Genomic DNA, 25111 nt, shown 5'->3' on the forward strand with positions numbered 1-25111 from the left:
GCTCAGAGGGAATGGGGGAATTCCTACTGAACCTGCCCTAGTCCCTTCCCTCCTGGCCCCTCACGCTCCACTTCCAACAAAGCAATGATCCCCGGCCACCGCTGAAGCCGGGCAACCCTGCTCCAGGGATTCTGAATTAGAATGGAGCGCGGGTGTTCCTTACAGGGACTCGAGAGAGGCCTCCTCGCAGTCTCGCTCTGCCCATCTCGCTTATGAGAAACTTACAAGGTAGGCTGTGCAATTGCTACCGAGCTGTAACTTGCAGGCACTTCTTGGGGCAAAAATAAATGGGAAAACTACAACTCCCATGAGCCAAAGGGACCAAGATGCCCGCAGAAGTTGCCTTATTTTCCCCGTGCCTGCAGGTTGTTGTAGTCCTCTTTGAAAGTCTCCCCTCTCTTTTTGCCTAAATGGCAGGAAATGCGGCATCAAGAGGCTGGGCTTTCGAGAAAGGAGGCGAGACTTTCGAGAAAAGGCGACAGACTTCGGGAAGGGGAGAGGCCGCTAGATGCAGACGAAAGGGCCGGGAGCCAGCGTGGACCAATCAGAGTTTGGGGGCGTGGATTCAGTTGGAAAGTGGGCGTGGTCTTGGGGAAATTACCAAGAACGTACCCCAGGTCCTTGCTGGAGAAAAAGCTCTTCTCAGTGAAAGAGAGGTGAGGGTTTAGTATTCCAGACTCTCGGGTCCTGGGGAGGATGGGGACCAGAGGACTGGAAAACTGGGTCCCGGAAGAGGATGGGCCGGTGCCAGTACTTATAGGTTCTTGGGAAATAGGAGGCTGGGGACGTGGACTCTTGAGTCTGCGGGAGGGGAAGGCCGAGATTCCGGATTCCTGAGTCTGAGGGATGCGGGTGTTGGGAGCCAGGACTCCTGGGTCCGAGGTCCCGGACTTCTGTGTCGGAGGAAGGGAAGGCTGGAGGCCTGGAATCTTGGGTCCCGGGTAACGAAACGCTTTGAGTCTTGATTCTTGAAAGCGTGGGGGCGGTGCTGGGGGCACAGACTCCTGGGTCCAAGGGAGTAGGGGGCTTGGGACAGACATTATCCATTATCCACCTCTCCGCCGCTCACAGACCACGCCGCCATGCCTCCGTGTGGGCCCCGCGGAGCCCTCCTTTTCCTGCCTCCGCCGCTGCTGCTGCTGCTGCTGCTGCGCGCTGTGCTGGCCGTGCCTCTGGAGCGGGCGGCGCCCAACAAGGAGGAGAGCCCCGCGACCGACAGCCCGGTGAGTGGCCCTGCTCTGTCTCCATCCAGGTGTTTGCAGGGGCACTAAATTCCCGCGAACTCCCGTGGCCCCTGAGTGGATACTGCAGTGACTCCCTGGCCTCACCGTTGTGCCTTGTCATTTGCCTGCCATTCTTTGCAGTATCGGGGGTTTGACTTGGTTAAAAGCTGGAGGTCCCTGACTCTGAGGTGTGGAAAATCGGGTCATCTTTTAAGAGAAAAATTTGTATTACTCCCTGCCTAAACCTCTCTGTTCTTTTAAGATCCTCCCCATCACAGAAGAAAAATGAAAAAAAAAAAAAAAAAGAACTACATTTCCCAGTAGCACCATGAGCAGTTGACATTAAGTAGCTGGGGTGTTCTTACTTCGTGGGGCTCATGGGAATTGTAGTTTAAATTAGGAAAGGACACGAACTGCTCATTTATTAATTCCTTTTTTTTTTTTTAATTTTATTTTGTCGATATACTGTGTGGTTGATTATTGTGGCCCATTACCTCATTTATTAATTCCAACACGTGTTTATTGAACCCTATGAAACCTTAGTTTTTAGGGGATTTGGAACTTTAAGGATCCTGAAGACCAATGCCCTGTTTTGTGGCCTGAATCTTCCTGTGGCTTCCCCTAGGAATGGGCAGGTCTTTACCTCCTGGGAAAGGTCATTGCATGCTCCTGTATGGCAGGCTCCCACCCAGTGAGTTAGGCGTCTGTTCTGTGTAATCTTTACAGACACAGAAGGGCACCTTTGAGTCCCCTTTCCCTTCATTCATTCCACACATTTCTTGAGCATCTTCTAAGAGCTGGGCACAGTGCTAGTCACTGGGAAATAGCCATAGGCAAGCCCCATGCCCTCATGGACCAGCTGGTTCCCTGGGAGACAAAGGGCAAGGCTCTATGAGAATGGACACCAGGGGTGATGGTCAGGGAGGAAGGGATGCATGAGTTGAGTTCTGGAGTGGAGGGAGATGTTAGGTCAAGAGCAGGGAAGAGAGGAAGTAGGGGGGAAGAGCATTCCAGGCAGAGGGAACAGCCTGGGCAAAGGCTGTGTGGTAGAAGAGAGCAGGGTGAATTGAGGGATTTCAAGGAGGCCAGTGTGGGGAGCAGACAGGTGAGGGGCAGAGGGGTGAGAGATCATCTGGATCTTGTGGGCCATGGTAGAGAATGTATTCTTTATTCTAAGGCTAATAGGAAGAACAGAAAATTATAAACATCAGTGAAAACAACAGCAATCATAATAACATTAACAATCACCACCAAATCGCAGGCACTTTGTTAAGTATTTAAAGATATTAATTCCATCTAATTCTCACGAAAGCTCTATGAGGTGGGTACTCATTAACCTTACTTTATGGTTGAGGAAACTGTGGCACAGACTGGTTAAGTAACTTGCCCAAGTTCTAAGATAGCCTGATTTAGCAAATAAAAATACAAGACATCCAGTTAAATTTGAATGTCAGATAAAGAATGAATAATTGTTAATACAAGTGTGCCCCATGCAATATACTTACACTAAAAGTTATTCTTTGATTTTCTGAAATTTAAATTTACTGGGTATCCTGGCAGACCTACCAAAGTCACAGAGCTTAGTAAGTGGCAGATTTGGGATTCCAGTCCACTGTGTTTGGCTGAATAATGGCCCCCAAAATGTCCACTGCCCTAATCCCCCAGAACCTGTGAATATGTTGCCTTAGGTGGCTTTGCAGCTTTGATTAAGTTAAGAATCAGAGGTGGGGCGATTATCCTGGTAGACCCCGCATAATCACAAGGATCCTGGGCCGGCCCATGGCTCACTTGGGAGAGCGTGGTGCTGACAACACCAAGTCAAGGATTAAGATCCCCTTACTAGTCATCTTTTTAGAAAAGAAAAAAGGGAGAGTGTGGTGCTGATAATCACAAGGATCCTTATTGAAAGGGAAGTGGGAGGGTTAGTCAGAGAAGGAAATGTGACTACAGAAGCAGAGGTCAGAGTGATGCAGGGCCATGAGCCAGTGACTGCGGTCAATCTCTGGAGATTAGAAAAGGTAATAAACAGATTCTCCCCTAGAGCACCCAGAAGGAGTGCAGTCCTGCTGGCCCATTTTGGACATCTGACCTCCAGAATTCTAAGAGAATAAATTTGTGTTGATTTAAGCCACTAAGCTTATGATACTTTGTTACAGCAGCCACACGAAAGTAATACACCCACAATGGCATAGCTGGGTGATCCAAGATATGTAATAGTAATGATAAGGCACACCTACCGTATGCTCATCGATCTATGTAATAATAGCTGTAGTAGACTGAATGTCTTCTCTACCCTCTTCATTATGCCAGGCAGTTTATCTCACCTACTTTTCACTACAGCTCTGGGAGGTAGAAAATACATTGCCTATTTTACAAATAGAAAGAGCAAGGCCCAGGGAGCATAAAATGCCACCCAACTATGCATGGCAGGGATAAGACCAGGAGGCCAGAGATTTTTGTCTGTCTTGTTCACGTGTCTAGAACACTGCCTGGCACATGATAGGGGCTTGTAAATGTTTATCAAATGAGCGAATGGATGGATTGATGAATGGATGAATGAAGTTATGTTTCACTGCTTCCTAACAAAGTTATGTCCCTTCTAAGCATCAACTCTGGGGGGCAGTGTTGGGCTGGGGTGTTCACCCATATGATATTCATTTTATCTGTGCTATAGACCTAGGAAGAGGAGAAAACTGTAGCCCACGGGGTCAGGCAATTTGCTTGAGGTTATACAGCAGATGGACTTTGAACTGGAGTCTGCTTGCCTGGAGCCTTTGTCCTATGAGATAGGCCACCTGCTCCACAGGGAGGGTCCCTGGGTGACTCAGCAGCTTCCCAGGGGAGGAACCGGAGAGAGGGTGGGAGCTCGGGCTACTATGTCCATCCTTGTCGCCTCAGGACACAGGTCTGTACTACCACCGGTATCTCCAGGAGGTCATCAATGTGCTGGAGACAGATGGGCACTTCCGTGAGAAGCTGCAGGCTGCCAACGCCGAGGACATCAAGGTGCAGCCTAGGGGTGGTGGGGGTGATGGGAAGGGATGTGAGCTCTCAGGGCAGAGTTCTGAAAAGGACTGGGTTTCCCGAAGGAGCCCCATGACTCCAGCTCTGCCCATCTTCTAGAGATTGCTACTCTGGGTCACACAGCTGGGAAGGGATTTGGGGAACACAGAACATGTGGTTAAATATGGAGTTGGGAGGGCAGGCTTCCAGTCTTGGCTGTACCTGTACCACTTACCAGCTATGGGATCTTGCCTTGCTGTGCCTGTTTCACAATTGGTAAAATGGGGTTAATAATGGAAACTGCCTCGTGGGGTTCAGGTAGGGATCATCCAAGGGAAAGCAAAGGGTTTTGACGTGCACAGTAGCAGTCCTCGGTAAGTGTCCCATGAGGGTTGATTCAATGGAGTGCTTAGTGCAGTGCCTTCTACAGAAGAAGATTTCAAAATGTGGGAGATGCTAGTATCACATCACCACTAACTCTCATGTTAGGCTTCCAGAGGAGCCATGACTGTCTCCATTTCACAGAGGAAGACACCAAAGCCTTGGTAGCAGTGTTTGTCCTTCCCATGGGCCTGGGTTTCATCCAGGCTTGGCTGATTCCAGAGCCCCAGGACCCCCACCCCACTCCTACCTCCCAGGCAGCATCCCCTCAGAAATGTGAGGAGACAGGGCTGCCTGACCCAGGTCCCTGCCACAACACTCATTCAGGTGCACATTGAAATGTCCCTCCCGGAGGAGCCACCGGACACGCCAGCCCTGAGTTCTCCAAATACCTGGGCCCAGGAGAGGCCCCAGGGCAGAGACTGGTAGGAGGTGGCTCTAGTCCTCCCAGAAACCCACCAGCATTCCTGGAGCTCTCTCCTGTCCCCATCTATCAAGCCCCTGATGCTGAATGGGCAGAACCACTGAGCCCAGCTCCTCTCATTGCCCAGGTGTGTCCCACAACTGGGAAGCAACTTCAGAAATAAGAGAGTCCAAGGCCAACCCCGTGGCGCACTCGGGAGAGTGCGGTGCTGGGAGCGCGGCAGTGCTCCCGCCGCGGGTTCGGATCCTATATAGGGATGGCTGGTTTGCTCGCTGGCTGAGCGAGGTGCGGCCGGTCACAAAAAGACAAAAAAAAGAAAAGAGAAATAAGAGAGTCCAGTTAGGCACGGTCTGGAGTGAGTCAGTGCCGGGTTCCAGTCTCAGCATACACCATATGCTGTCCTGAGCAGGTGGCTGCATCTCTTTATGTCTTAGTTCCTTTTCCCCCTCTGAAAATGGGCACCTAATATGATGGTTTCCCTGTTGTGAGGGGTGGTTGTACAATTCAGCAATAATCCTCACTCCAAAGACTTGGCCTGCAGTAAACGTCTGTCATAGTTGTTGCTGGCAGTAATATCAGCCCCAGTTTTGAGGTCCAGAGCAGGATAAAGTGTTCTGGGTCACTTGGAGAGGTGGTGCCAGGGTTAGGATTTGAACTCAGGCCCCAGGACCCCTGCTCTGGGAAGACATGATGCCAACTTGGTCATCAGGCTGGAAACTGGCCTCCCACCCTCACTGTCTGAGGGACCTTGGGCAACTCTTCCTGGGCCTCAGTTTGTTCAACTGTAAAATGGGGTTGTGGGCTGGATTAGAGGATAGACTTAGTAGGTGTTTGACTGGTTATTATGATGTCACTGTGTCCACCTTGTCCTGCTGCCTCTGCAAGGGTTGTGCCCTCATGGGCTGGACAGCCAGACATAAGTCACAAGTGACTGTCAGCAAAGTGATCTGAGCAACAACAGAGATAGTAGAGGGCACTGGGGAAGCCCCAAGGAAGAACCCAGTCCAGACTGACAAGTGAGAGAGGGCAAATCCTCACTCGGATACCCCTACTTGGTGTCTGTGGTGTAGAAGTCAAAGTGTGTACGTGGGGGTGGCACTTCAGACCTGTGTGTGCAAATGAAGCATTCTGGTTCCCTTAGCTATTTGCTGGCAGCTTCCTATGACTGGCATAAAAACGGGAGATGGCGCTGGGGGGTGGGGACTGCCAAATCTTGTAGGGTCATGAGTGCCAAGCTGAGGGCCTCTGTTCTGGGGGCATTGGGGAGCCATGGGAGGCTGTGAGCAAGAGAGGGGCAGGGTCAACTCTGGTTGAGAAGCAGAAATAATCCAAGGTGATAAATAGGTATCTCAGAGAAAGCACCGTACTCAGCACTAGTGTGCGTGCGTGCGTGCATGCGTGTGTGCGCGTGTGCGTGTGCACGTGTGCGCGTGCGTGCGTGCGTGTGTGTGTGTGTGCGTGCGTGTGTGTGTGTGTGTGTGCGTGTGTGTGTGTGTGTGCGCGTGCGTGCGTGCGTGTGCACGTGTGCGCGTGCGTGCGTGCGTGTGTGTGTGCGTGCGCGTGTGTGTGCGTGTGTGCGCGTGCGTGCGTGCGTGCGTGTGTGTGTGTGTGTGTGTGTGTGGTGGAGGTGAGAGGGGTGTCAGGGGATTCTTCCAAGGGAGGTGCCATCTCCTTTGAGTTTTGAAGGACAGTGAGGACCTGGTTAGGCTTGAAAACAGGTGGCGGGAGAGCATCCCAGACAGGGGAACAGCATGTGCAGAAGCCCTGAGGTGAGAAACAGCCTCATGAGCGGGGAGCCCACACCCAGTTAATGCTGCTGGAGCCAAACGTGCGATTTGATGAGTCGTGTGAGATGGGCCCAAAGAGGTGGGAAAGACCTTGAACGCCAGGCTGAGGGATTGGGACATTGTCCGGTGGGCTCTGGGGAGCCAGGGGGGCTGTAAGCAGAGGAGGGGAGAGGTGAGACCCGGGCATCAGAAAGCTTGTAGAAGGTGCTAGAGAAGACAGAGAACAGGACAAGGCTGCCCTGCATGCCCCTCACAGCCCCCCAGCCTGACCAGGTTCTCCTCTCTCTCCTGGCAGAGTGGGAAGCTGAGCCGAGAGCTGGACTTTGTCAGCCACCATGTCCGTACCAAGCTGGACGAGCTCAAGCGACAGGAGGTGTCACGGCTGCGGATGCTGCTGAAGGCTAAGATGGACGCTGAGCAGGAGCCCAGTGAGCACCAGGCGGGACTGGGGGGCATGGAGTGAGGTGGGTCGGCCTTGCTCGTGGGCCTCTAGGTGGTTTTGTGCTAGGCAGGGGTCTCCTGGGGCCTCATTCTCCCTACTGTAAAATGTGCATGGAAAATTGCTGGAGTTTTCTTCCTAGCACAGTTTAATACTACGTTACTCTGTTTATATTATTTCAATTATCACTTCTTGGCCAGCTGGTTAAGATCAAGTATATTATTTCAATTTTTTATTTTTAAAAATCCTGGTCAATTAAAATTTATATGTAGCTTCAAACTTGCAGAACAGATGCAAGGGTGGTACAGAAACTCCCAAATGCCCTTCACCCGGATTCTCCATGTGTTAGCATTGGCTCTATTTGCTTTGTCACTCACATTTGAGAATTCATGGCCAACACCATGTCCTTTCACCCCTACATATTTCAGTGTGATATGCCCGAAAACAATGACATTCTCTTGCATAACCACAATACAGTGATCAAAATTAGGAAGTTTATCAGGTTAAACTGTATTTTTTCCTTGCTTAGTTAATTTTTATCTCTCCCTGTTAAAATGATTCTAATTTCTTAGCATGTACAGCTGAGACTATATTTAATAGTCTATTCAACTAAAAAAAAAAAAATGAAGTTTTAAAAAAAGCGTGCCTGGAAGAGAGAGGTTTGGGCAGGTTCAGATTCTGAGATCCCCTCCTATTTCTTTTCTTTTTTTTTTTTTTAAAGATGACCGGTAAGGGGATCCTAACCCTTGACTTGCTGTTGTCAGCACCGCGCTCTCCCAAGTGAGCCCCGGGCCAGCCCTCCATCCTATTTCTAACATTTCTAGATATGGTTTGTTGAAGTGTATGCCTGGGCCATGCTACTTCTTTTATTCATTTGTTTGTTTGTTTATTTTATTTATTTATTTTTGGCTCCTGGCCAGTAGGGGGATCTGAACCCCTTGACCTTGGTGTTCCCATCACCACACTTTAACCAACTGAGCCAACTGGCCAACCCTCCCTCTAGCCCCTGGCAACCACTGATCTACTTCTTGTCTCTGGATTTGCCTATTCTGGATATTGAATATAAATGAACACATGTAACACCAAGGTCAAAGGGTTCAGATCCCCATACCTCCGGCCAGCCACCAAAAAAATAAAACAAACATGTAAATGAACCCGTATAATGTATGGCCTTTTGTATCTGATTCTTTCACTTAGCATCATATTTTCAAGGTTCATTCATGTTGTAGCATGTGTCAGTATTTCCTTCCCTTTTAGGGCCAAATAATATTCCATTGTATGGATAAACCACATTTTGTTTATGTATTTATCCATTGGTGGACATTGGGGTTGTTGGTACTTCTTGGCTACTATGAACCATGCGATTTTAATTTTTGTAGCTTTGTGGTGTGTGCTGGTGCCTGCCAGGGCAGGTCTCATTCCAGTACTAAGTGTAGTAATGTGCCTCACTTACTGCGATTCCCCTACATCTTCTCTTCCCTCTCCTGACGCCCTGTGAGGCTCCCATGTTACAGATGAGTACTGTGAGCATCGATGGGTGAGGCTGAGGGTGAACAGGAGCTGGGCCTTGTTTTCACGTCTGTCTGACTCCACTTACCCATTGACCAGACCTGTGTTGAGTTCTACTGTGTGCCGGGCGCAGGACTGGGTGCTGGATCTATAAGGTGCATGAACAAGCATGGCCTTGGACCTTGTGCCATAGGCATGCATGTTTTTTCCATGTCACAGTGTTTTAATGATCCTAGTTTCAACCTCTGGTAAATTAGATGTTTCCTCCTCACTAAGAGGAAATATAACTCCTATTTATTGGCGGCTTATTATGTACTTAGCCTTGTAATTGTCCTGTGCACTTCAACTGTCATCCCCTGACCAACTCAAAATGTATCCAGAATCTGACCATTTCTCTGTTCCATTGCTGCCATCGGGGTCCAACTGCCATCATCTCCCACCTGGGATCCTAGCTGCCACCCCTGCTTCCTTTGGTCTAATTCCTACACAGCAGCCATACGGGCACTAATCCCATTCATAAGGACAGAATCCTCAAGACGTAATCACCTCCAAAGGCCCCACCTCTAAACACTATCACATTGGAGATTAAGGTTCAACATATGAATTTTGGGGGGACACAAACATTCAGAACATAGCATTGGTGATTTAATTATATATATATATATATATATATATATATATATAATTTTTTTTTTTTTTTTTTTAAAGATGACTGGTAAGGGGATCTTAACCCTTGACTTGGTGTTGTCAGCACCACGCTCTCCCAAGTGAGTCATGGGCCGGCCCAGCATTGGTGATTTAAAACAGCACACATTTATGGTCTTACAGTTCTGAAGGTCAGAGTGCAAAATCAGTCTCACTGAGCACTGGGTGGTTAGCTCAGTTGGTTACAGTGTGGTGCTGGTAACATTGTGGTCCAGGGTTCAATCCCTGTACCAGCCAGTCATAAAAAAAACAACCAAAACAAAACCAAAATCAGTCTCACCTGGCCGGAGTTAAGGTGCAGTCAGGGCTGTGCTCCCGTTGGAGTGTCTACGGGAGAATCCACTCCCTCACCTTTTCCAGCTTCTACAGCTGCACTCCTTGGCTCACCTTCCTCCACGTTCTAAGCCAGCAGGAGAGCATTTTCTTTAGTCGTCACGTTGCCTTCTTCTCCTGTATCAAACCTCCTTCTGTCTCCCTCGTACAAGGAACCTTGTAATAACATTTCCCCCATCCCCACTCTGGATAATCCAGAATCATCTCCCCATCTCAAAATCCTTAATTTAATCACATCCGCCATGGCCCATGTGCTTTGAAAGGTCATGTCTTCACAGGTTCTGGGATTAGGATGTGGATATCTTTGGGGGGACCACTATTCAGCCCACCGCAACATCCAGTTCAAGTCCCATCCCTCCTCTTCTCAGAGCTGGCCTATGGCTCCCCAGCGCCCTCAGGCCCAAGTTCACCTTCCACATTGTTGCTCAGAGGCCGGGCCAGCCCCTGCCTTCATGTGTTCTCTGGCCCAACCCTCTTGCATCAGCATTTTTAGTAATTGCTTGAGTGCCACACGTCTTTCCCACCTCAGGACCTTTGCCCGTTTGCTCCCTTCTGCCTGTGACAGTCTTTCTCAGAACTCTTTGCATGGCTCATAGACCTTCAGTCTTAGCTCGATATCATCTCCTCAGACAGGCCTGCCCTGGCCATCCTTTGTGAAGGAGCCTCCATTTGTTTGTGTCCTTTGTGGTTGTGTTTAGTCCCTTGTTTGCCTGTTCTCTGCCTCTGTAAACTGGGTGCTCTGGGGGGAAGATTCTGTCACCATCTGGTTCCTGCTGTATCCACAGTGCCCGGCATGGGGTCAGACTGGAGTAGGGGCTCAACACACGTTCGTTGCACGAATAACGAATTGGAAATTCAGTTTGTGCTGTCTCGTGAACACATGTCCCTCCTCTGGGCTCAGTCAGGGCCAGGCTGCCTCCACTGTAGCATGGGTCACCTGGATTCCAGCACCTGGGTGTGTATCTTTCACCCCAACTGACCAGGAGCCTCTGGAGGGCCGGGCCCAGGTCTCATTCACTGTGGGTCCAGCACAGATCAGCACAGGCCTGGGCCCCAGGCCTCAGGAGATGTGTATTCAGGGAATGACTGGGTGTTAACAGTGTATCTCTCCCTTCCCGCCTGGAACCCCTCCCTCTGCCTGACTGCTTGGAAACTCCCATTCAAAGGGGGCTGCATTAATTTGCTAGGGCTGCCATCACAGAGTACCACAGCCTGGGTGGCTTAAACAACAGAAATTGATTGTCTCACAGTTCTGGAGGCCAGAAGTCCAACATCAGCAAGTCAGCAGGGCTGGTTCCTTCTGAGGGCTGTCGGGGAAGGATCTTTTGTTCCAGGCCTCTCTCCTTGGCTTGCAGATGGCCGTCTTCTCCCTGTGTCTTTTTACATCGTCTTTCCTCCCTGCATGTCTGTGTCCAAATTTCCCCTTTTTATAAGGACACAGTCATATTGGACTAGAGCCCACCCTCATGACCTCATTCTATTTTATTTTACTTTTTGGAGCTTTTTGGGGGGGGTTCTTTTTGGCAACTGGCCTAACAGGGGTCAAATCGTGGATCTTGTGGACTTTGGTGTTACCAGCACCACACTCTAACCGAGCTATTATCCAGCCTTGACCTCATTGTAACTTGATTACCTCTGTAACGACCCTTTCTTTTTTTTTTTAAAGATGACCGGTAAGGGGATCTCAACCCTTGGCTTGGTGTTGTGAGCACCACGCTCAGCCAGTGAGCCAACCGGCCATCCCTATATAGGATCCGAACCCACGGCCTTGGTGTTATCAGCACCGCACTCTCCCGAGTGAGCCACGGGCCGGCCCTATTATGGACTTTTGCTTTTGTGGTTTCGCGGCTGGCCGGTAGGGAGTGGTTATTGTTGTTTTAAGCGTCGGACTCAGTCGCGGGCTCGCCCCCTCTGGGAAGCCCTCTCTGACTGCCCCAGCCTATCAGGCCGTCCTCTGGGCTCCCCAGTGCCCTCTGTAACTTCTCTTGGAGCACGTCTGGACCAAGATGGGGATTTGAAAGGAAGACCGTTGCATGTGTTGTTTTGCGTGACTCTTCCCTCTCATCCAGATGTACAGGTGGATCACCTGAACCTCCTGAAGCAGTTTGAACACCTGGACTCTCAGAATCAGCACACATTTGAGGCTCGCGACCTGGAGCTGCTGATCCAGACGGTAAGGAGAAGGGCACTGCAGGCAGAGGACTGAGGGGAGCTTTGCAGGGGGAGGGAGGAGTGGGGTCCTGGGTGTGAGCCAGCTCACCCCTGCCTGCTGCTCTGAGATCGGAGACTGGCAGAGGGCCAGGTAGCTTCTAAAAGCCCTCCTTAGATTGTCTGCAGGGAAGCGAGAGGTGTAGTCAGGACAGGCTTTGGCTCCATTCAGACCTGGTTCAAGTCCTTCCCTGCCTTTTTCCTTCCCATATGGTTTGGGGTGGGGGCCATCCCCTTTGTGTCTTCACGATAGGCTCAATAATAGCCTGCCAAAGATGTCCATATTTTAATCTTGGAACGAGTGAATAGGTTAACCTGATGTGACAAGGGGGACTTTGCAAGGTCTGATGAAATTAAGGATCTCGAGATGGGGAGATTATCCTGCATTATCTGGGTGGCCCCTAAATATAATCCAAAGGGTCCCTGTGAGAGGGAGAATTGATTATAGAAACAAGTGACAACTGAAACAAAATGCCACATTGCTGGCTTGGAAGATGAAGGAAGGAGCCACGAGCCACAGAATTCAGTTCTAGAAGGTGGAAAAGGTAAGGAAAGGGATTCTCCCCTAGAATTTCCAGAGGGAGTGTGGTCCTGCCAATGCCTTGCTTTCAACCCAGTGAAACTAGTCTCAGACCTCTGGCCTCCATTCTGAGCCATTACATTTGAGGAATTTGTTACAGTGGCAATAGGAACTTTTTTTTGGCTGCTGGCCAGTACAGGGATCTGAACCCATGATGTTTGTGTTATAAGGCTACACTCTAGCCACCTGAGCTAACTGCCAGCCCAGCAAGAGGAACTAATATAGTTTGCATCTGAGAAATGGAGTCAACAGCCCCGTCTTAAAGCCAAGGATAAGGCTTAGAAGTGGAAAGTGATGCCTAAGCCTGTCCTTGCCCCTCCCCTGCTCATCGCTTCCATAGCTCGCCAGCACCCCCAGGACAGAGCCCATTCCTAAGCCTGGCCCAGGCTCCGCTTTTCTGGTGCCACTAGAGCTTCACCTAATGGTGGTAAAGATAATAGCAGCAGCTGTTGCATTCAGTACAAACCAGGCTCTGGGCTCAATCCCTGACACATTTTTGCAGCTCATTTCTAGAACATACCAGAAACTGCCCACTTCTCTCCAGCCCCCATGATCTCTCATAGGTGCTTCTTCACTGGGTTTCCTGCCTTCCACCCTCTGAAGCAGGGTTTCTCAGCTTGGCACTGTTGACACTTGGGGCCAGACAATTCCTTGTTGTAGACAGCTGTCTTGTGCATTGTAGGACGTTTAGCAGCATCCCTAGCCTCTACCCAGTAGATGCCCATAGACCCCTCTCCTAGTCATGGCAATCAAAAATGTCTTCAGACATTGACACCTATCCCCTCAGAGGCACATCACCCAGCTTGAGAATCTCTGCTATACAGTGTGTTCCCCACACAGGAGCTGTGTAACTTTCCTATTGCTGCTGTAAGAAATGAACACAAACGTAAAACAGCACTGATTTATTACCTTACGGTTTTGTAGGTCAGCAGTCAACAAGGGTCGCACTGGGTATCAGTTTCCTGAGGCTGCTGTAACAAATCACCACTGACTTGGTAGCTCAAAACAGAAATTTAGGGGCCGGCCCGTGGCTCACTCGGGAGAGTGTGGTGCTGATAACACCAAGGCCACGGGTTCGGATCCCATATAGGGATGGCCAGTTAGCTCACTTGGGAGACCATGGTGCCGACAACACCAAGCCAAGGGTTAGGATCCCCTTACTGGTCATCTTTAAAAAAAAACAACAAAAAAAAAAAACAGAAATTTATTCTCCAAAGTTCTGGAAGCCAGAAGTCCAAAATCAGTATCACTTGGTTGAAACCAAGGTTTTGGTAGGGCCATGCCCCCTCCAGAGACTAGGGGAAAATCCGTTCCTTGCCTCTTCCAGCTTCTGGGGGCTGCCAGTATTCCGTGGCTTGTGGATGTGCCACTCCAGTCAAGGCCGGCGTCTTCAAATCTCTCTCTGTTCTGTCTTCACATCACATTCTCCTCTATGTGTATTGAATCTCCCTCTGCCTCCTTATATATGCTATGGCATTTAGGATCCACCCAGATAATCCAGGGTAATCTCCCCATCTCAGATTCTTAATCACATCTGTAAATACCTTGTTTCCACATAAGGTAACATATTTATAAGTTCTGGCTCTTATATCTTTTTGGGGCCATCTTGCAGACTATTGCACTGGGCTATAATTGAAGACTGGGTTGCATTCTTTCTGGAGGCTCTAGGGGAGAATCTGTTTCCTTGCCTTACCAGCTTCTAGAAGCTGCCTGCATTCCTTGGTTCTAGAAGCTGCCTGCATTCCTCTATCTTCAGAAGCAGTTACTTAACTTCATTCTTCTGTAGTCACAGCTCGCTCACTCCGACTCTCCTCTGCTTCCTTCTTCCACTTTTATTTATTTATTTATTTATTTTTATTTATTTATTTTTTTTTGTCTTTTTCGTGACCGGCACTCAGCCAGTGAGTGCACCAGCCATTCCTATATAGGATCCGAACCTGCGGCGGGAGCGTCGCTGCGCTCCCAGCACCGCACTCTCCCGAGTGCGCCACGGGCTCGGCCCTTCTTCCACTTTTAAGGATGCTCATGATAACATTGGACTCACCTGGGTGATCCAGGATACTCCTCCTATTTTAAGGTCAGCTAATTAGCAAACTTAATTCTTTTCTTTTTTTTTTTTTTTAAAGATGACCAGTAAGGGGATCTTAACCCTTGACTTGGTGTTGTCAGCACCACGCTCACCCAGTGAGCTAACTGGACATCCCTATATAGGATCCGAACCCGTGGCCTTGGTGTTATCAGCACCGCACTCTCCCAAGTGAGCCACGGGCCAGCCCTTTAATTCCTTTTTGCCATGTAACATAACATACAGGTTCCAGGGATTAGGATGTGGACATCTTTGGGGGGGCATGACTCTGCCTACCTTATCAGCCAGAGGAGTCCTGTTAGATTTTGTTAGATCACATCTCTTTTCTGCTCTAAACCCCTCTATGGCTCCTGTCTCACCCAGAGAAAATCCAGTCCCCACCATGGCCCACAGGCCCTGCACTATCAGGTTCCTGTTCCCGGTCTGCTCTCACTTCCTGCCCCCTTTTCTGCACTCACTCGACTCCAGCCACACTGGCCTCCTCACAGTTCCTCATGACATCAGGCCTGCTCCTGCCCCAGGGCCTTTGCACCTGCTTTTCCCTCTGCCTGGTGCACTCTTAGCCTAGACACCTGCAGAGCTCACTCCCACACTTCCTTCAGGTCATTGCTGAAATGTCATTTCTCAGTAAGACTTTTCCTGACCACCTTTCAAAGAATTTCAACCACACCCCACCCTCCATGCCCAGTTCCTCCTTTCTGTTTTGTCTTCTTGCTTATCACCGTCCATCAGACTATACGTCTTACTCATTTTGTTCCTTTCTCCTCCCTTGCCTCTCCCTCACTAGATCGTCAGCTCCATGAGGGCAGGGATTTTTGTCTATTTTGTTCTCTATTATGTCCCAAGCATTGGGAACAGGGCCTGGGATATAATGGATGTTCAATAAAGATATATTAAATGAGTAAATGGATGAATCTCATTGTCCCAAAACAACCCTATGAGATAGTATAGAATTAGTTTCCCAGGGCTGCTGTAACAGAGTACCCAATACTGGGTGGCTTAAAACCACAGACACTTATTGTCTCACAGTTCTGGAGGCTAGCAATCAAAGTGTTGGCAGGGTTTGTTCTTTCTGGAGGCTCTGAGGGAGAATCCATCCCATTCCTCTCCCCTATCTTCTGATGGTTGCCTACAGTCCTTGGTGTTGCTTGGCTGGTAGACGCATCACTGCAATCTGCCTCTGCCATCACATGGCATTTTCCTTGTGTGTCTCTTTGTATCATCTCTGTATGTAGTCTTTTTACAAAGATACCAGTCACTGGATTTAGGGCCCACCCTAATCTAGTTGTACACATCATCTTAATGTAACTAATTACATCAGCAGATGCCCTATTTCTTTTTCTTTCTTTTTTTTTTTTTTGGCAGCTGCCCGATAAGGGGATCCAAACCTATGACCCCTTGACCCTGATGTTACCAACACCATGCTCTAACCAACTGAGCTAACCAGCCAGCCCCCTAACACCCTATTTCTAAATGAAGTCACATTCTGAGTTTCCAGGTGAACATGGATTTTGGGGGGACACTATTCAACCTAGTATAGTATTGTCATCTCCACTTTACAGAGGTGGAAACTGAGGCTCAGAGAGGCTGAATAACTTGCCCAAAATCACAGAGCTAATGAGATCAGATCATACCATAGAGCCTGGATTTGAACCCTGGGCAGAATAATTAGAGACTTCATGTCTTGACCACCTAACTGTACTGCTTTCCATGTTAAGTCCACCTCATGTGTTGTTCCTTATTTATTTATTCCTCCAAGATCTTGAGGTTGTGGAGGACTTGAAAGAGGTGGGTTAAAGTTGCTATTGTGTAACCATCATAATCTCTTTAAACAAAGAGAGGAGGGTGCGTTATGGGCAGGAGCAGTCACGGAGACCAAAAATGTGAGATCAGAGCATGAGTCTTAAGACAGGTGGTGGTTGAGGCTGCCCCTGACCAGGTTCAGGGACAAGGGCCTGCCATTTGGAGGTTGGAATTAGGGGCTGGGTATAGGGGCAAGAGGAAAGTGACCTTCTGCCTTTCCCCAGGCCACCCGGGACCTTGCCCAGTATGATGCAGCCCATCATGAAGAGTTCAAACGCTATGAGATGCTCAAGGAACATGAAAGACGCCGTTACCTGGAGTCACTGGGAGAGGAGCAGCGAAAGGAGGCAGAGAGGAAGCTGGAAGAGCAACAGCGCCGGCACCGAGAGCACCCCAAAGTCAATGTGCCTGTAAGGACCCCCATTTGTGCCCACTCCATACCATATCCAACTGTCTAAGCACCACAGAACAATGAAGTAGTTGAAGAACTACAACTCCCAGGAACCCCTCAGGCAAAAGTTGCCCTTACTGGACCCAGATGCCCCAGGGGCTGCTGGAAGTTGTAGTTTTCTTAGTTTTCTTGCTTGAAAGAAAAGACATTTGTTGGATGGGTTAAAGTGTTCTCTAGCTTTATCCCGTGGCACCCAGACTTTTTGCTCATGAGCTCCCGGCTCTCCCCTCCACAGGGCAGCCAAGCACAGTTGAAGGAAGTGTGGGAGGAGCTGGATGGATTGGACCCCAACAGGTTTAACCCCAAGACCTTCTTCTTACTGCATGGTAAGGTGGGGAGGGATTCCAGACCCAGACTGAACCCTGAGGCGCTGACCTTTCTGGGGCCTGAATGCTAAGAGGGATCTTCCCATCCCAGTGGGGGCCTCTCAGGCCTGAGCCCATTTACCCTGGTTGACCGTAGGCCCTCCCCCTCCCTGTTGCTATGGCTAGGATCTTTCGTGGAAGGGCTGGGCCTCTTTTCCAGGTTTCTGGGTTCTGATGACCGGCATGTCTACCAACTAAGCAAACCAGGCTTGGTTAGGCCTGGGACCCCCTCACACAGCACCTCAGAAGACCTGGTCCCCTCTGGGAGCCCTATCACTAAGGGAAGATTGCTTCCTAGTAACTAAGGCTTCAGAGGCCTGGAAAGTCCCTTCTCTGTGGTGGATCAGAGGCACATTCCCCTTCAGTCAGTCTCTTCCCATCTGGGAACATGGCCTGGGGTTGCCAGGTGGCCTCAGTTGTATCCAGGACCCTGACCCAGAACCTGTAACCTGTCAACAGAGCTGACAGAGCAGACAGAGCATATCAGGATCCGGCTCATTCATTCAGCAAATGTTTACTAAGGTCCCTCTAGGGACCAAGCTTTTTCAAGACCCTGTGGATACAACCATGAACAAAACAAAGTTCCTCCCCTCAGAGCTGGTGATTGAGCAAACAGATCATACCGTATTATAGTGACTCTAAGAGACCATTGAGTGTGAGAGGTAGTAGTGTTTTACAAAAGCTGACACACCATCCATGATCAGGTGCGTCCTGGTTACAGGGATAATGAAATATAGAAGAGAAAAAAGTGCATCTTAGAATCAATGTAGTAAGCCCTATAATACTCAGATAGTGATAGATACTGTGGAAAAGAAGGCAGCCAGATTAAGGGGCTGGCGAAGTGATTTATGTAGCAAGATCAGGAAAGGTTTTGCTAAATCAGTACTGAACAAATAGAATTGTCTGCACTGATGGAAACATTCTACATCTGTGCTGTCCAGTATGGTAGTCACCAGCCCCATGTGGGTCTTTTTTTTGGCAGCTGGCCAGTACAGGGATCCAAGCCCTTGACCTTGCTATTATCAGCACTGTGTTCTAACCAACTGAGCTAATCAGGCAGCCCTGCATGTGGCTCTTGAGCATTTCAAATGTATCTTATTTGACTGAGGAACTGAATTTTTAAAAAATTTTTTAGTTTTTGGGTGTTTTTTGTTTTTGTTTTTGTTTTTGGTGGCTGGCCAGTACAGGGATCAAACCCTGGACCTTGGTGTTATCAGCCCCACGCTCTAACAGACTGAGCTATCTGGCCAGCCCTAATTTTTAGTTTTCATAAATGAAATTTTTTTATTAAAAGAATTTTTTTTATTGTGCTAAAATACACATTACATAAAATTTACCACCTTATAATTTTTTAAGGTACAGTTCAGGGCCGTCCAGTTAGCTCAGTTGGTTAGAGCAGTGTTACAACACCAAGGTCAAGAGTACAGATCTCCATACTGGCCAGTCGCCCAAAAAAAAAGAAATGTACAGTTCAGTAGCATTAAGTATATTTACATTGTTGTGCAACCAGTCCCCCGAACTCTTTTCATCTTGCAAAACTGAAACACTGTGCCCATGAAACGACAACTGCCTGTTTCCCCTTCCCTGCCCCCGGCAGCCACCATCTTACTTTCTGTCTCTGTGATTTTGACTACTGTAGGTACCACAGATGAGTGCAATCATACAATCCTTGTCTTCTTTTGTGACTGGTGTATTTCACTTAGCGTGATGTTGAGAAACTGAATTTTTCATCGTACTTGATGTTAATTTCCATTTCAGTTGCCCCATGTGGCTAGCGGCTGCTGTGTTGGACAGTGCAGGTCTAGAGAGAAGACATTTGAATAGAGACCTCAGTGAAGTAAGGGGGGGGACTTGCAGATAGATATTTGGAGGAAGAGCATTCTAGATGGAGGGAAACAGGAAGCACCTATAGGGAAGAATTGAACTTGATGGATTTCCAGGGTTGCTGGAGCAGAATGCGTGAAGGAAAAAGTGACAGCAGAAATGTTTGGGCAGGTAATAGCAGCTCCTCAGGGCCCTTCAGCCATGGTAAGGAATTTGGATTTTATTCTGTCCATGATGGGACACCACAAAAGAGTTTTGAACAAAGGACTGACATGACTTCCTTAAAGGTTGACAGAACCCATCCAAGTGCTGTGTTGAGAACAGATTGTAGGAGCAAGGGCCAAAACTAGGAGACTAGTGAGAAGGCAAGAGATGCTGGTGACTAGACCAAGGGAAACAGAGAGAAGTGGTTGAATTCTGGAATCATCTTGAATGTCAAGCTGATAGGCTTGCAAATGGACTGGATGAGGGTTACAAGAGAATGAGAGAGTCAAGAGTGACCCAAAGGTGTTTGGCCCAAGCAACTGGAAGGATGGAGTTACCTTCCATTAAGACAGGAGGAACATGTTTGACAGGGAAGATCAGGAACTGGGCAGGTCATGTTACATTAGAGATGTCTATTAAGTATCCAAGTGGAAATGGAAAGTGGACAGTTGCATATTCAGGTGTGGAGGCACTTGTGGATGGCACTGAAAGCTGAGGCTGGAGGAGCCCATCTAGGGAAGTGCTGGCCAATACAACTCTCTGCCACAATGAAAAATGTCCCCTATCTGTGCTGTCCAATATGGTGGCCACTAGGCATGTGACTGTTGAGTGTATTACCATGTAGCAAGTGGGACCCATGAACTGAAGTTTGCATCTTATTTAATCTTAATCAATTTCAATTTAAACAGCCCACGTGGCTAGTGGCTGCCATATTGGATAGAGCGGATCCAAAGTTTAGCTTGAAGGCTGGCAAGTTAGCTCACTTGGTTAGAGCATGGTGCTGGTAACACCAAGGTCAAGGGTTCAGGTCCCCTTACCAGCCAGCTGTCAAAACAAAATAAAACAAAACAAAAGTTAGGTTAGATAGAGAAGAGGCCCCCAGGCCTGAGCCCTGGGATGGACCAACTTGTAGTGGTCAGGAAAAGGACAGAGCCAGCAAAGAAGACTAAGGGGCAGCCAGAGAGGACACAATGATGTTCTAGAAGCCTGGGGCAGAAAGTCAAGTAAGATGCTGGCTGATGATTAGCCACTGGATTTGCGAGGTCAAGGATCCTAGCCACCTTAGAAGGAGCAAGGGTAGGGTCTGATCTGAGTGAGCGGAGGAAACAGGAAGGTGGAGGCAGGAGCCTGAGTGCGGTCCACGTGGACCTGGAGACTTGAAGCTGTACCAGCTGGACTGGCAGGGAGAGGCTCCTCTGGCAACCAGTCAGCATTGGCCTGATTCTCTGGTATCTTGGGCACCTCTGGATCTTGGGCAAAGGGGCCGACTCTGTGTCCAGAAAACCAGGTTCTAAGACTAGAGAATTGTCCTGCGTGACAGCGGGCCCAAGCATGTTCTGGCAAAGTTTGACCTTTATCTGCTCCATTCTCAGGACCCTCGTTGCCAGGGTATGAGCTGTCCTAGCCACAGCCCTGGTGGGGTGCTGAAGCCTGAGGGCCACCACTGGAGACCCATGTTACCTGTCCCCTGATACCAGACCCCACATCAGCCCAAAACTCCTTCACCAACTGGATCCTCAGGAACCTGACCCACCCTTTCCTCAGCGCCCCAAGATTCCTCGTTGTCTCCTCCCCTTCAGATATCAACAGCGATGGCGTCCTGGATGAGCAGGAGCTGGAGGCCCTCTTCACCAAGGAGGTGAGAGTCTTGGAAGCCTTGGGTGTAGGGGATGCCCAGATCAGCCACGTGTTCCCTCAGGGATCCTAGTGGTCCCCTTAGATACCCCTGGATGGGAGTTCAGGGAAAACTGCAACTCGTAGCAGCCTCTGGGGAAGAGAGAGGCTGCCAGAAGTGGCAGCACGCCCCAAGTGATGCTGAGAGTTGAAGTCATCTGGTTGCATCTACAAGGAGTGGGGGAGCCTGGGCAGAAGGTTGCCCTGCACCTCTCCATACTTCCTGCCTCTCGCTTGACCCTGCAGCTGGAGAAGGTGTATGACCCGAAGAACGAGGAGGACGACATGCGGGAGATGGAAGAGGAGCGGCTGCGCATGCGGGAGCATGTGATGAAGAATGTGAGGGGGTGGGGGAGTGGGGGGTGGGGGAGGGCTCAGCCCCCAGCTGTGTCACTTCTCCTTCTCCTTATCTGACTCCCAAGGTGGACACCAACCAGGACCGCCTTGTCACCCTGGAGGAGTTCCTTGCATCCACTCAGAGGAAGGAGTTTGGGGACACTGGGGAGGGCTGGGAGGTGAGGATATGGGGGATACTCTCCTGCACATCTCTATTCCCCAGCCCCTACCTTGCTTCCATGGTCTCTGGCTACTTCTCTTTCTCTCTGGGTCTCTGGACACCCACCCTGGGTCTCAGCTCCCTCTCTCTCTAGGTCTCTGTTCTGCCCTGTCTCTGGGTCTTTACCCCACTCTCTGCCTCGCACTGAGGTCTCTTCCACCCACACACATGGCCCAGGCTTCCCAGCCTCCTCTAAACCTCTAATAGCAGAGCCCTCTCCAACACGGTGTATCAAAGCTGGAGTTAGGCCTGCTGATGTCCCCTGTCCCCTGCAGACAGTGGAGATGCACCCTGCCTACACGGAGGAAGAGCTGAGGCATTTCGAGGAGGAGCTGGCTGCCCGGGAGGCAGAGCTGAATGCCAAGGCCCAGCGGCTCAGCCAAGAGACAGAGGCTCTAGGACGGTCTCAGGGCCGCCTGGAGGCCCAGAAGAGAGAGCTGCAGCAGGTGACCAGCCTGAGAAGCTGGGCGCATCTTCTGCATCTCTGGTTGTCCTTGTCCTTGTCCACATGGGTGTCCAGACGCTGGGAAGGCCTATAGCCACTGGGTTGATCGCTGGTAGATCCTCAGGCAGTAACCACCACCTTGAGTAAGGGCAGATGTCCTCCCATACCTGACAGCTCTGTGTCTGCCATGTTGCATAAGGGCAATGAGGTTATAAGTGGGGGAGGGAGAAAGGCCAAGAAGAGAGAAGAGTAGACTCAGCCAGGGTTCAGTGAGGCGGGACACAAGCCGTGACAGGGCAGGGAGAACTGGATCCTTAACTAGTATTAAGCCCAGCTCTCAATGAGAAAGAGGAAAACTGAGGTTCATAGAAAAAGGACTGGCCCATGACCACCTAACATGTTGCTGTGGAATCTCAGTTGGGGGACTGAGACCTGAGCATCTTGGAATGCCGGCATCATACCCGCTTGTCTGTGTGGTCCCACTTCCTGCAGGCCGTTCTGCATATGGAGCAGAGGAAACAGCAGCAGCAGCAGGGCCACAATGCCCCAGCCTCTGACTCTGAGGGACAGCTCAAGTTCCACCCAGACACAGGTGATGGCCCCTGGGCTCAGGGAGGAGGGGCTGGGGGCATGGACTCCTAGGTCTGAGGGAGGAGCAGCTGGGATATCTAATGCCATCATTCCCTCATTTCATGTCCAGATGATGCACCTGTCCCAGCTCCAGCTGGTGACCAGAAGGATGTGGATGCTTCAGTAAGGAAGGTTCCTGAACAGCCCCCTGTGGTGCCCCAGCTGGATTCCCAGCACCTGTGATCCTTCAGGACCCCCAGCCCTCCTGGTTCCTACAGAGGCACCTGATAGGAGCTGGATGGAGTGTCACAATCAGCCTTCCATTGGGGCCAGCAACATGTGTGGCCTCCTGGAAGAGGGAGGACAGGGTGGCATTTCACACATTGCTGCTCAGGCCCGGTGTCTGCCTGTCTCCATTTTCACGGCCTCCAAATCTGTGGTCCTTTCTCTTTGTCCCCCTTCAAAGGGCCTGCCTTCTCTTGTGTCCAGTGGGGTGCTCACTGGATCAGCTTAACTTAGGGAAGCCCCCTTCCTCCCTCCCTCCCTCCCAAGAGGGTCTGCTCTGTGCCTGCCTTCCTAGATAGTTTGGTTTCAGCCACCCCAGGTGTGGCCGCTCCACCATCCTGTGTCACTACAGCTTCTGGAATTCTTCCTGCTGCTCTGGGCCCAGATTCTGTTTGTTTGGGGGGCTTGGAGTGGTCCCTTGAGACCTTCTACCTTTTGTGGGACAAGCGATGCCTCAAAGACAGTGTCCTCTCCATAGCTGGGTGCTGAGGGGCAAGGGATCTTCAGAATAGCTGGTCAGCTCTGATTCCAGGAGCCTAGACTCCCTGAGCCCCTAGCTTCCAGCCACCTCATCACCAGCCTCCTGTCTAACTTCTGTCCTCTATCCCCGTCCCCACACAGCCCCAGGACATCCTGGAGCTGATCCCCCATCCCCCTAGGACCAGGCCCCAGCCCCTTAGCCTCAGGTGGAAGGCTCTGCAGGTCGACTCCACCCCCCTTGCTGGTCTCATTCACACTGCTCCATGTCCTGCTCTGTGCTCCAGTTCCATCCAAATAAACTTTCTGGAACAAATACATGCCTCCATGTCTGTGTGTATATACTGTACCCTCTGAAAACCCATCTCTACGTCACCTGCCAAAATCCTCATCTTTTAAGATTCAGTTTAAACATCACTTCTGAGAGGCTGAGTCCTGGCATGTATCTATCTGCTCCTGAAGAGCCTGCTGCCTTCACATACGATCCCTTCTGCCACAAGGACAGAAAACCTAACCTGGGATTAAACAAAAAAAAAAGTATTGTCACCCAAAACAAGAAGTCCCAAGGCAGGATGGCTTTAGGGCTGTCAGGGAACCAGATTCTCCCATCTCCTGGCTATGCTATGGTAGGTATGGGGGCTGTACTCCCCTCATGGTCCCAAGGTGGCTGCAGCTGCTCCAGATGTCACACACATCTGCACCGATATCCAGGGAAGGAAGAGGCCACATCCTGTCCTGAGCATTGTCTTAACTGGGAGGAAATCTATCCCGAAAGCCTCCTCCCCCTGCAGCTCTCCCCTTATGTCTGCTCGTGTCCCCTTGGCCACGAGGCACAGGTGATGGTCCACCAAGGTGGCATCTGCCAGTGGTGATTCATCCTCACTGGGGATGGGGGCACTTCCCTTGGACCAAATCTGGGTCTGGGAAAAAGGAAGAGGGGAGTATTTGGTTAAGTGAAATTCTGTTTAAATAAGTCTCCTCAGAAATACCAGATTATAGGGACTGGCCAGTGGCTCACTCGGGAGAGTGCGGTGCTGATAACACCAAGGCCAGGGGTTCAGATCCCTATATAGGGATGGCCGGTTGCTCACTGGGTGAGCGTGGTGCTGACAACACCAAGTCAAAGGTTAAGATCCCCTTACCGGTCATCTTTAAAAAGAAAGAAATACCAAATTATATCTTATTTATTATATCTTAGCTTTATGCATGTGGGAGAACAAGCAAGAGTCAATCATCTTTTGGCTTAAAGAAAAGAGACAACTATTGATACCTCTTATCAAAGAAGGATGTCAACGTAGATATTTCCCTAGGAAATAGGAACTATTATTATCCCAGTTTTACAGACAAGGAAACTGAGGCACAGAGTAGTCAAGTAACTTGTTCAAGGTTACACAGCTATAGGATTTACAGGCTTTTTTTTAGGAGTCTCTGGAGATTGGGTTCAGGAACAGGTTCAGGACATGGCATACTATGCTTTTCTCTGCACCTTTGAAGAGAAAAGAACCTTTTCTCCCCCTTATCTGGCTGAGGCAATTTTGAAGAACAGAAGAGGCTACAGATTCAACGCCAAATGCACGGATTTTATTGAGAATCAAAGAGAAATAAGTCATGCCTGAGGAGCCCAGAACATTCATTATGGACCAGAAAAGGGCAGAGCAGAAGTTTGATTTTTGTTTTTCTAAATGGGGTACGGCCACAGTGGTATGCTGGAGCTGGTTCACACCAGCTTGCAAGAGCCCATTGTTAAATTTCAGGAATTTTACAAGCTATTAAATCAGT

At 49.7% G+C, this 25111-nt stretch overlaps 1 protein-coding gene across 4 annotated transcripts; it reads left to right on the forward strand.

The window, feature by feature from the left end:
- Positions 1-582: 582 nt before the first annotated feature.
- On the forward strand, positions 583-23648 carry NUCB1 (nucleobindin 1). Of its 4 annotated transcripts, none has more exons than XM_063091138.1 (13): positions 583-656; positions 1072-1223; positions 4122-4229; positions 7114-7246; positions 11874-11977; positions 16706-16891; positions 17168-17258; positions 20906-20964; positions 21246-21338; positions 21422-21514; positions 21831-22001; positions 22493-22592; positions 22701-23648. In XM_063091138.1, exons 2-13 carry the CDS (start codon positions 1083-1085, stop codon positions 22811-22813), a joined length of 1392 nt encoding a protein of 463 aa, XP_062947208.1. In that variant the 5' UTR covers positions 583-656; positions 1072-1082; the 3' UTR covers positions 22814-23648. The 4 variants fall into 4 exon arrangements, with proteins under 4 accessions (XP_062947208.1, XP_062947209.1, XP_062947210.1 ...); XM_063091139.1 differs by lacking the exon at positions 583-656 and adding an exon at positions 873-941 and having other exon boundaries at positions 21437-21514; XM_063091137.1 differs by lacking the exon at positions 583-656 and adding an exon at positions 876-941.
- The last annotated feature ends 1463 nt before the right edge of the window (positions 23649-25111 follow it).

Source organism: Cynocephalus volans, chromosome 3 (assembly GCF_027409185.1).
Source record: "Cynocephalus volans isolate mCynVol1 chromosome 3, mCynVol1.pri, whole genome shotgun sequence".
Classification (NCBI taxonomy): domain Eukaryota; kingdom Metazoa; phylum Chordata; class Mammalia; order Dermoptera; family Cynocephalidae; genus Cynocephalus; species Cynocephalus volans.

What these genes read in the sequence shown, in the direction of transcription:
- NUCB1 (XM_063091138.1), top strand. Translation starts at nt 1,083, where the DNA reads ATGCCTCCGTGTGGGCCCCGCGGAGCCCTCCTTTTCCTGCCTCCGCCG. An exon ending in GGGAGCATGTGATGAAGAAT is followed by an intron (nt 21,339 to 21,421) that starts GTGAGGGGGTGG and finishes CTGACTCCCAAG; the next exon opens with GTGGACACCAACCAGGACCG. An exon ending in CAAGTTCCACCCAGACACAG is followed by an intron (nt 22,593 to 22,700) that starts GTGATGGCCCCT and finishes TTTCATGTCCAG; the next exon opens with ATGATGCACCTGTCCCAGCT.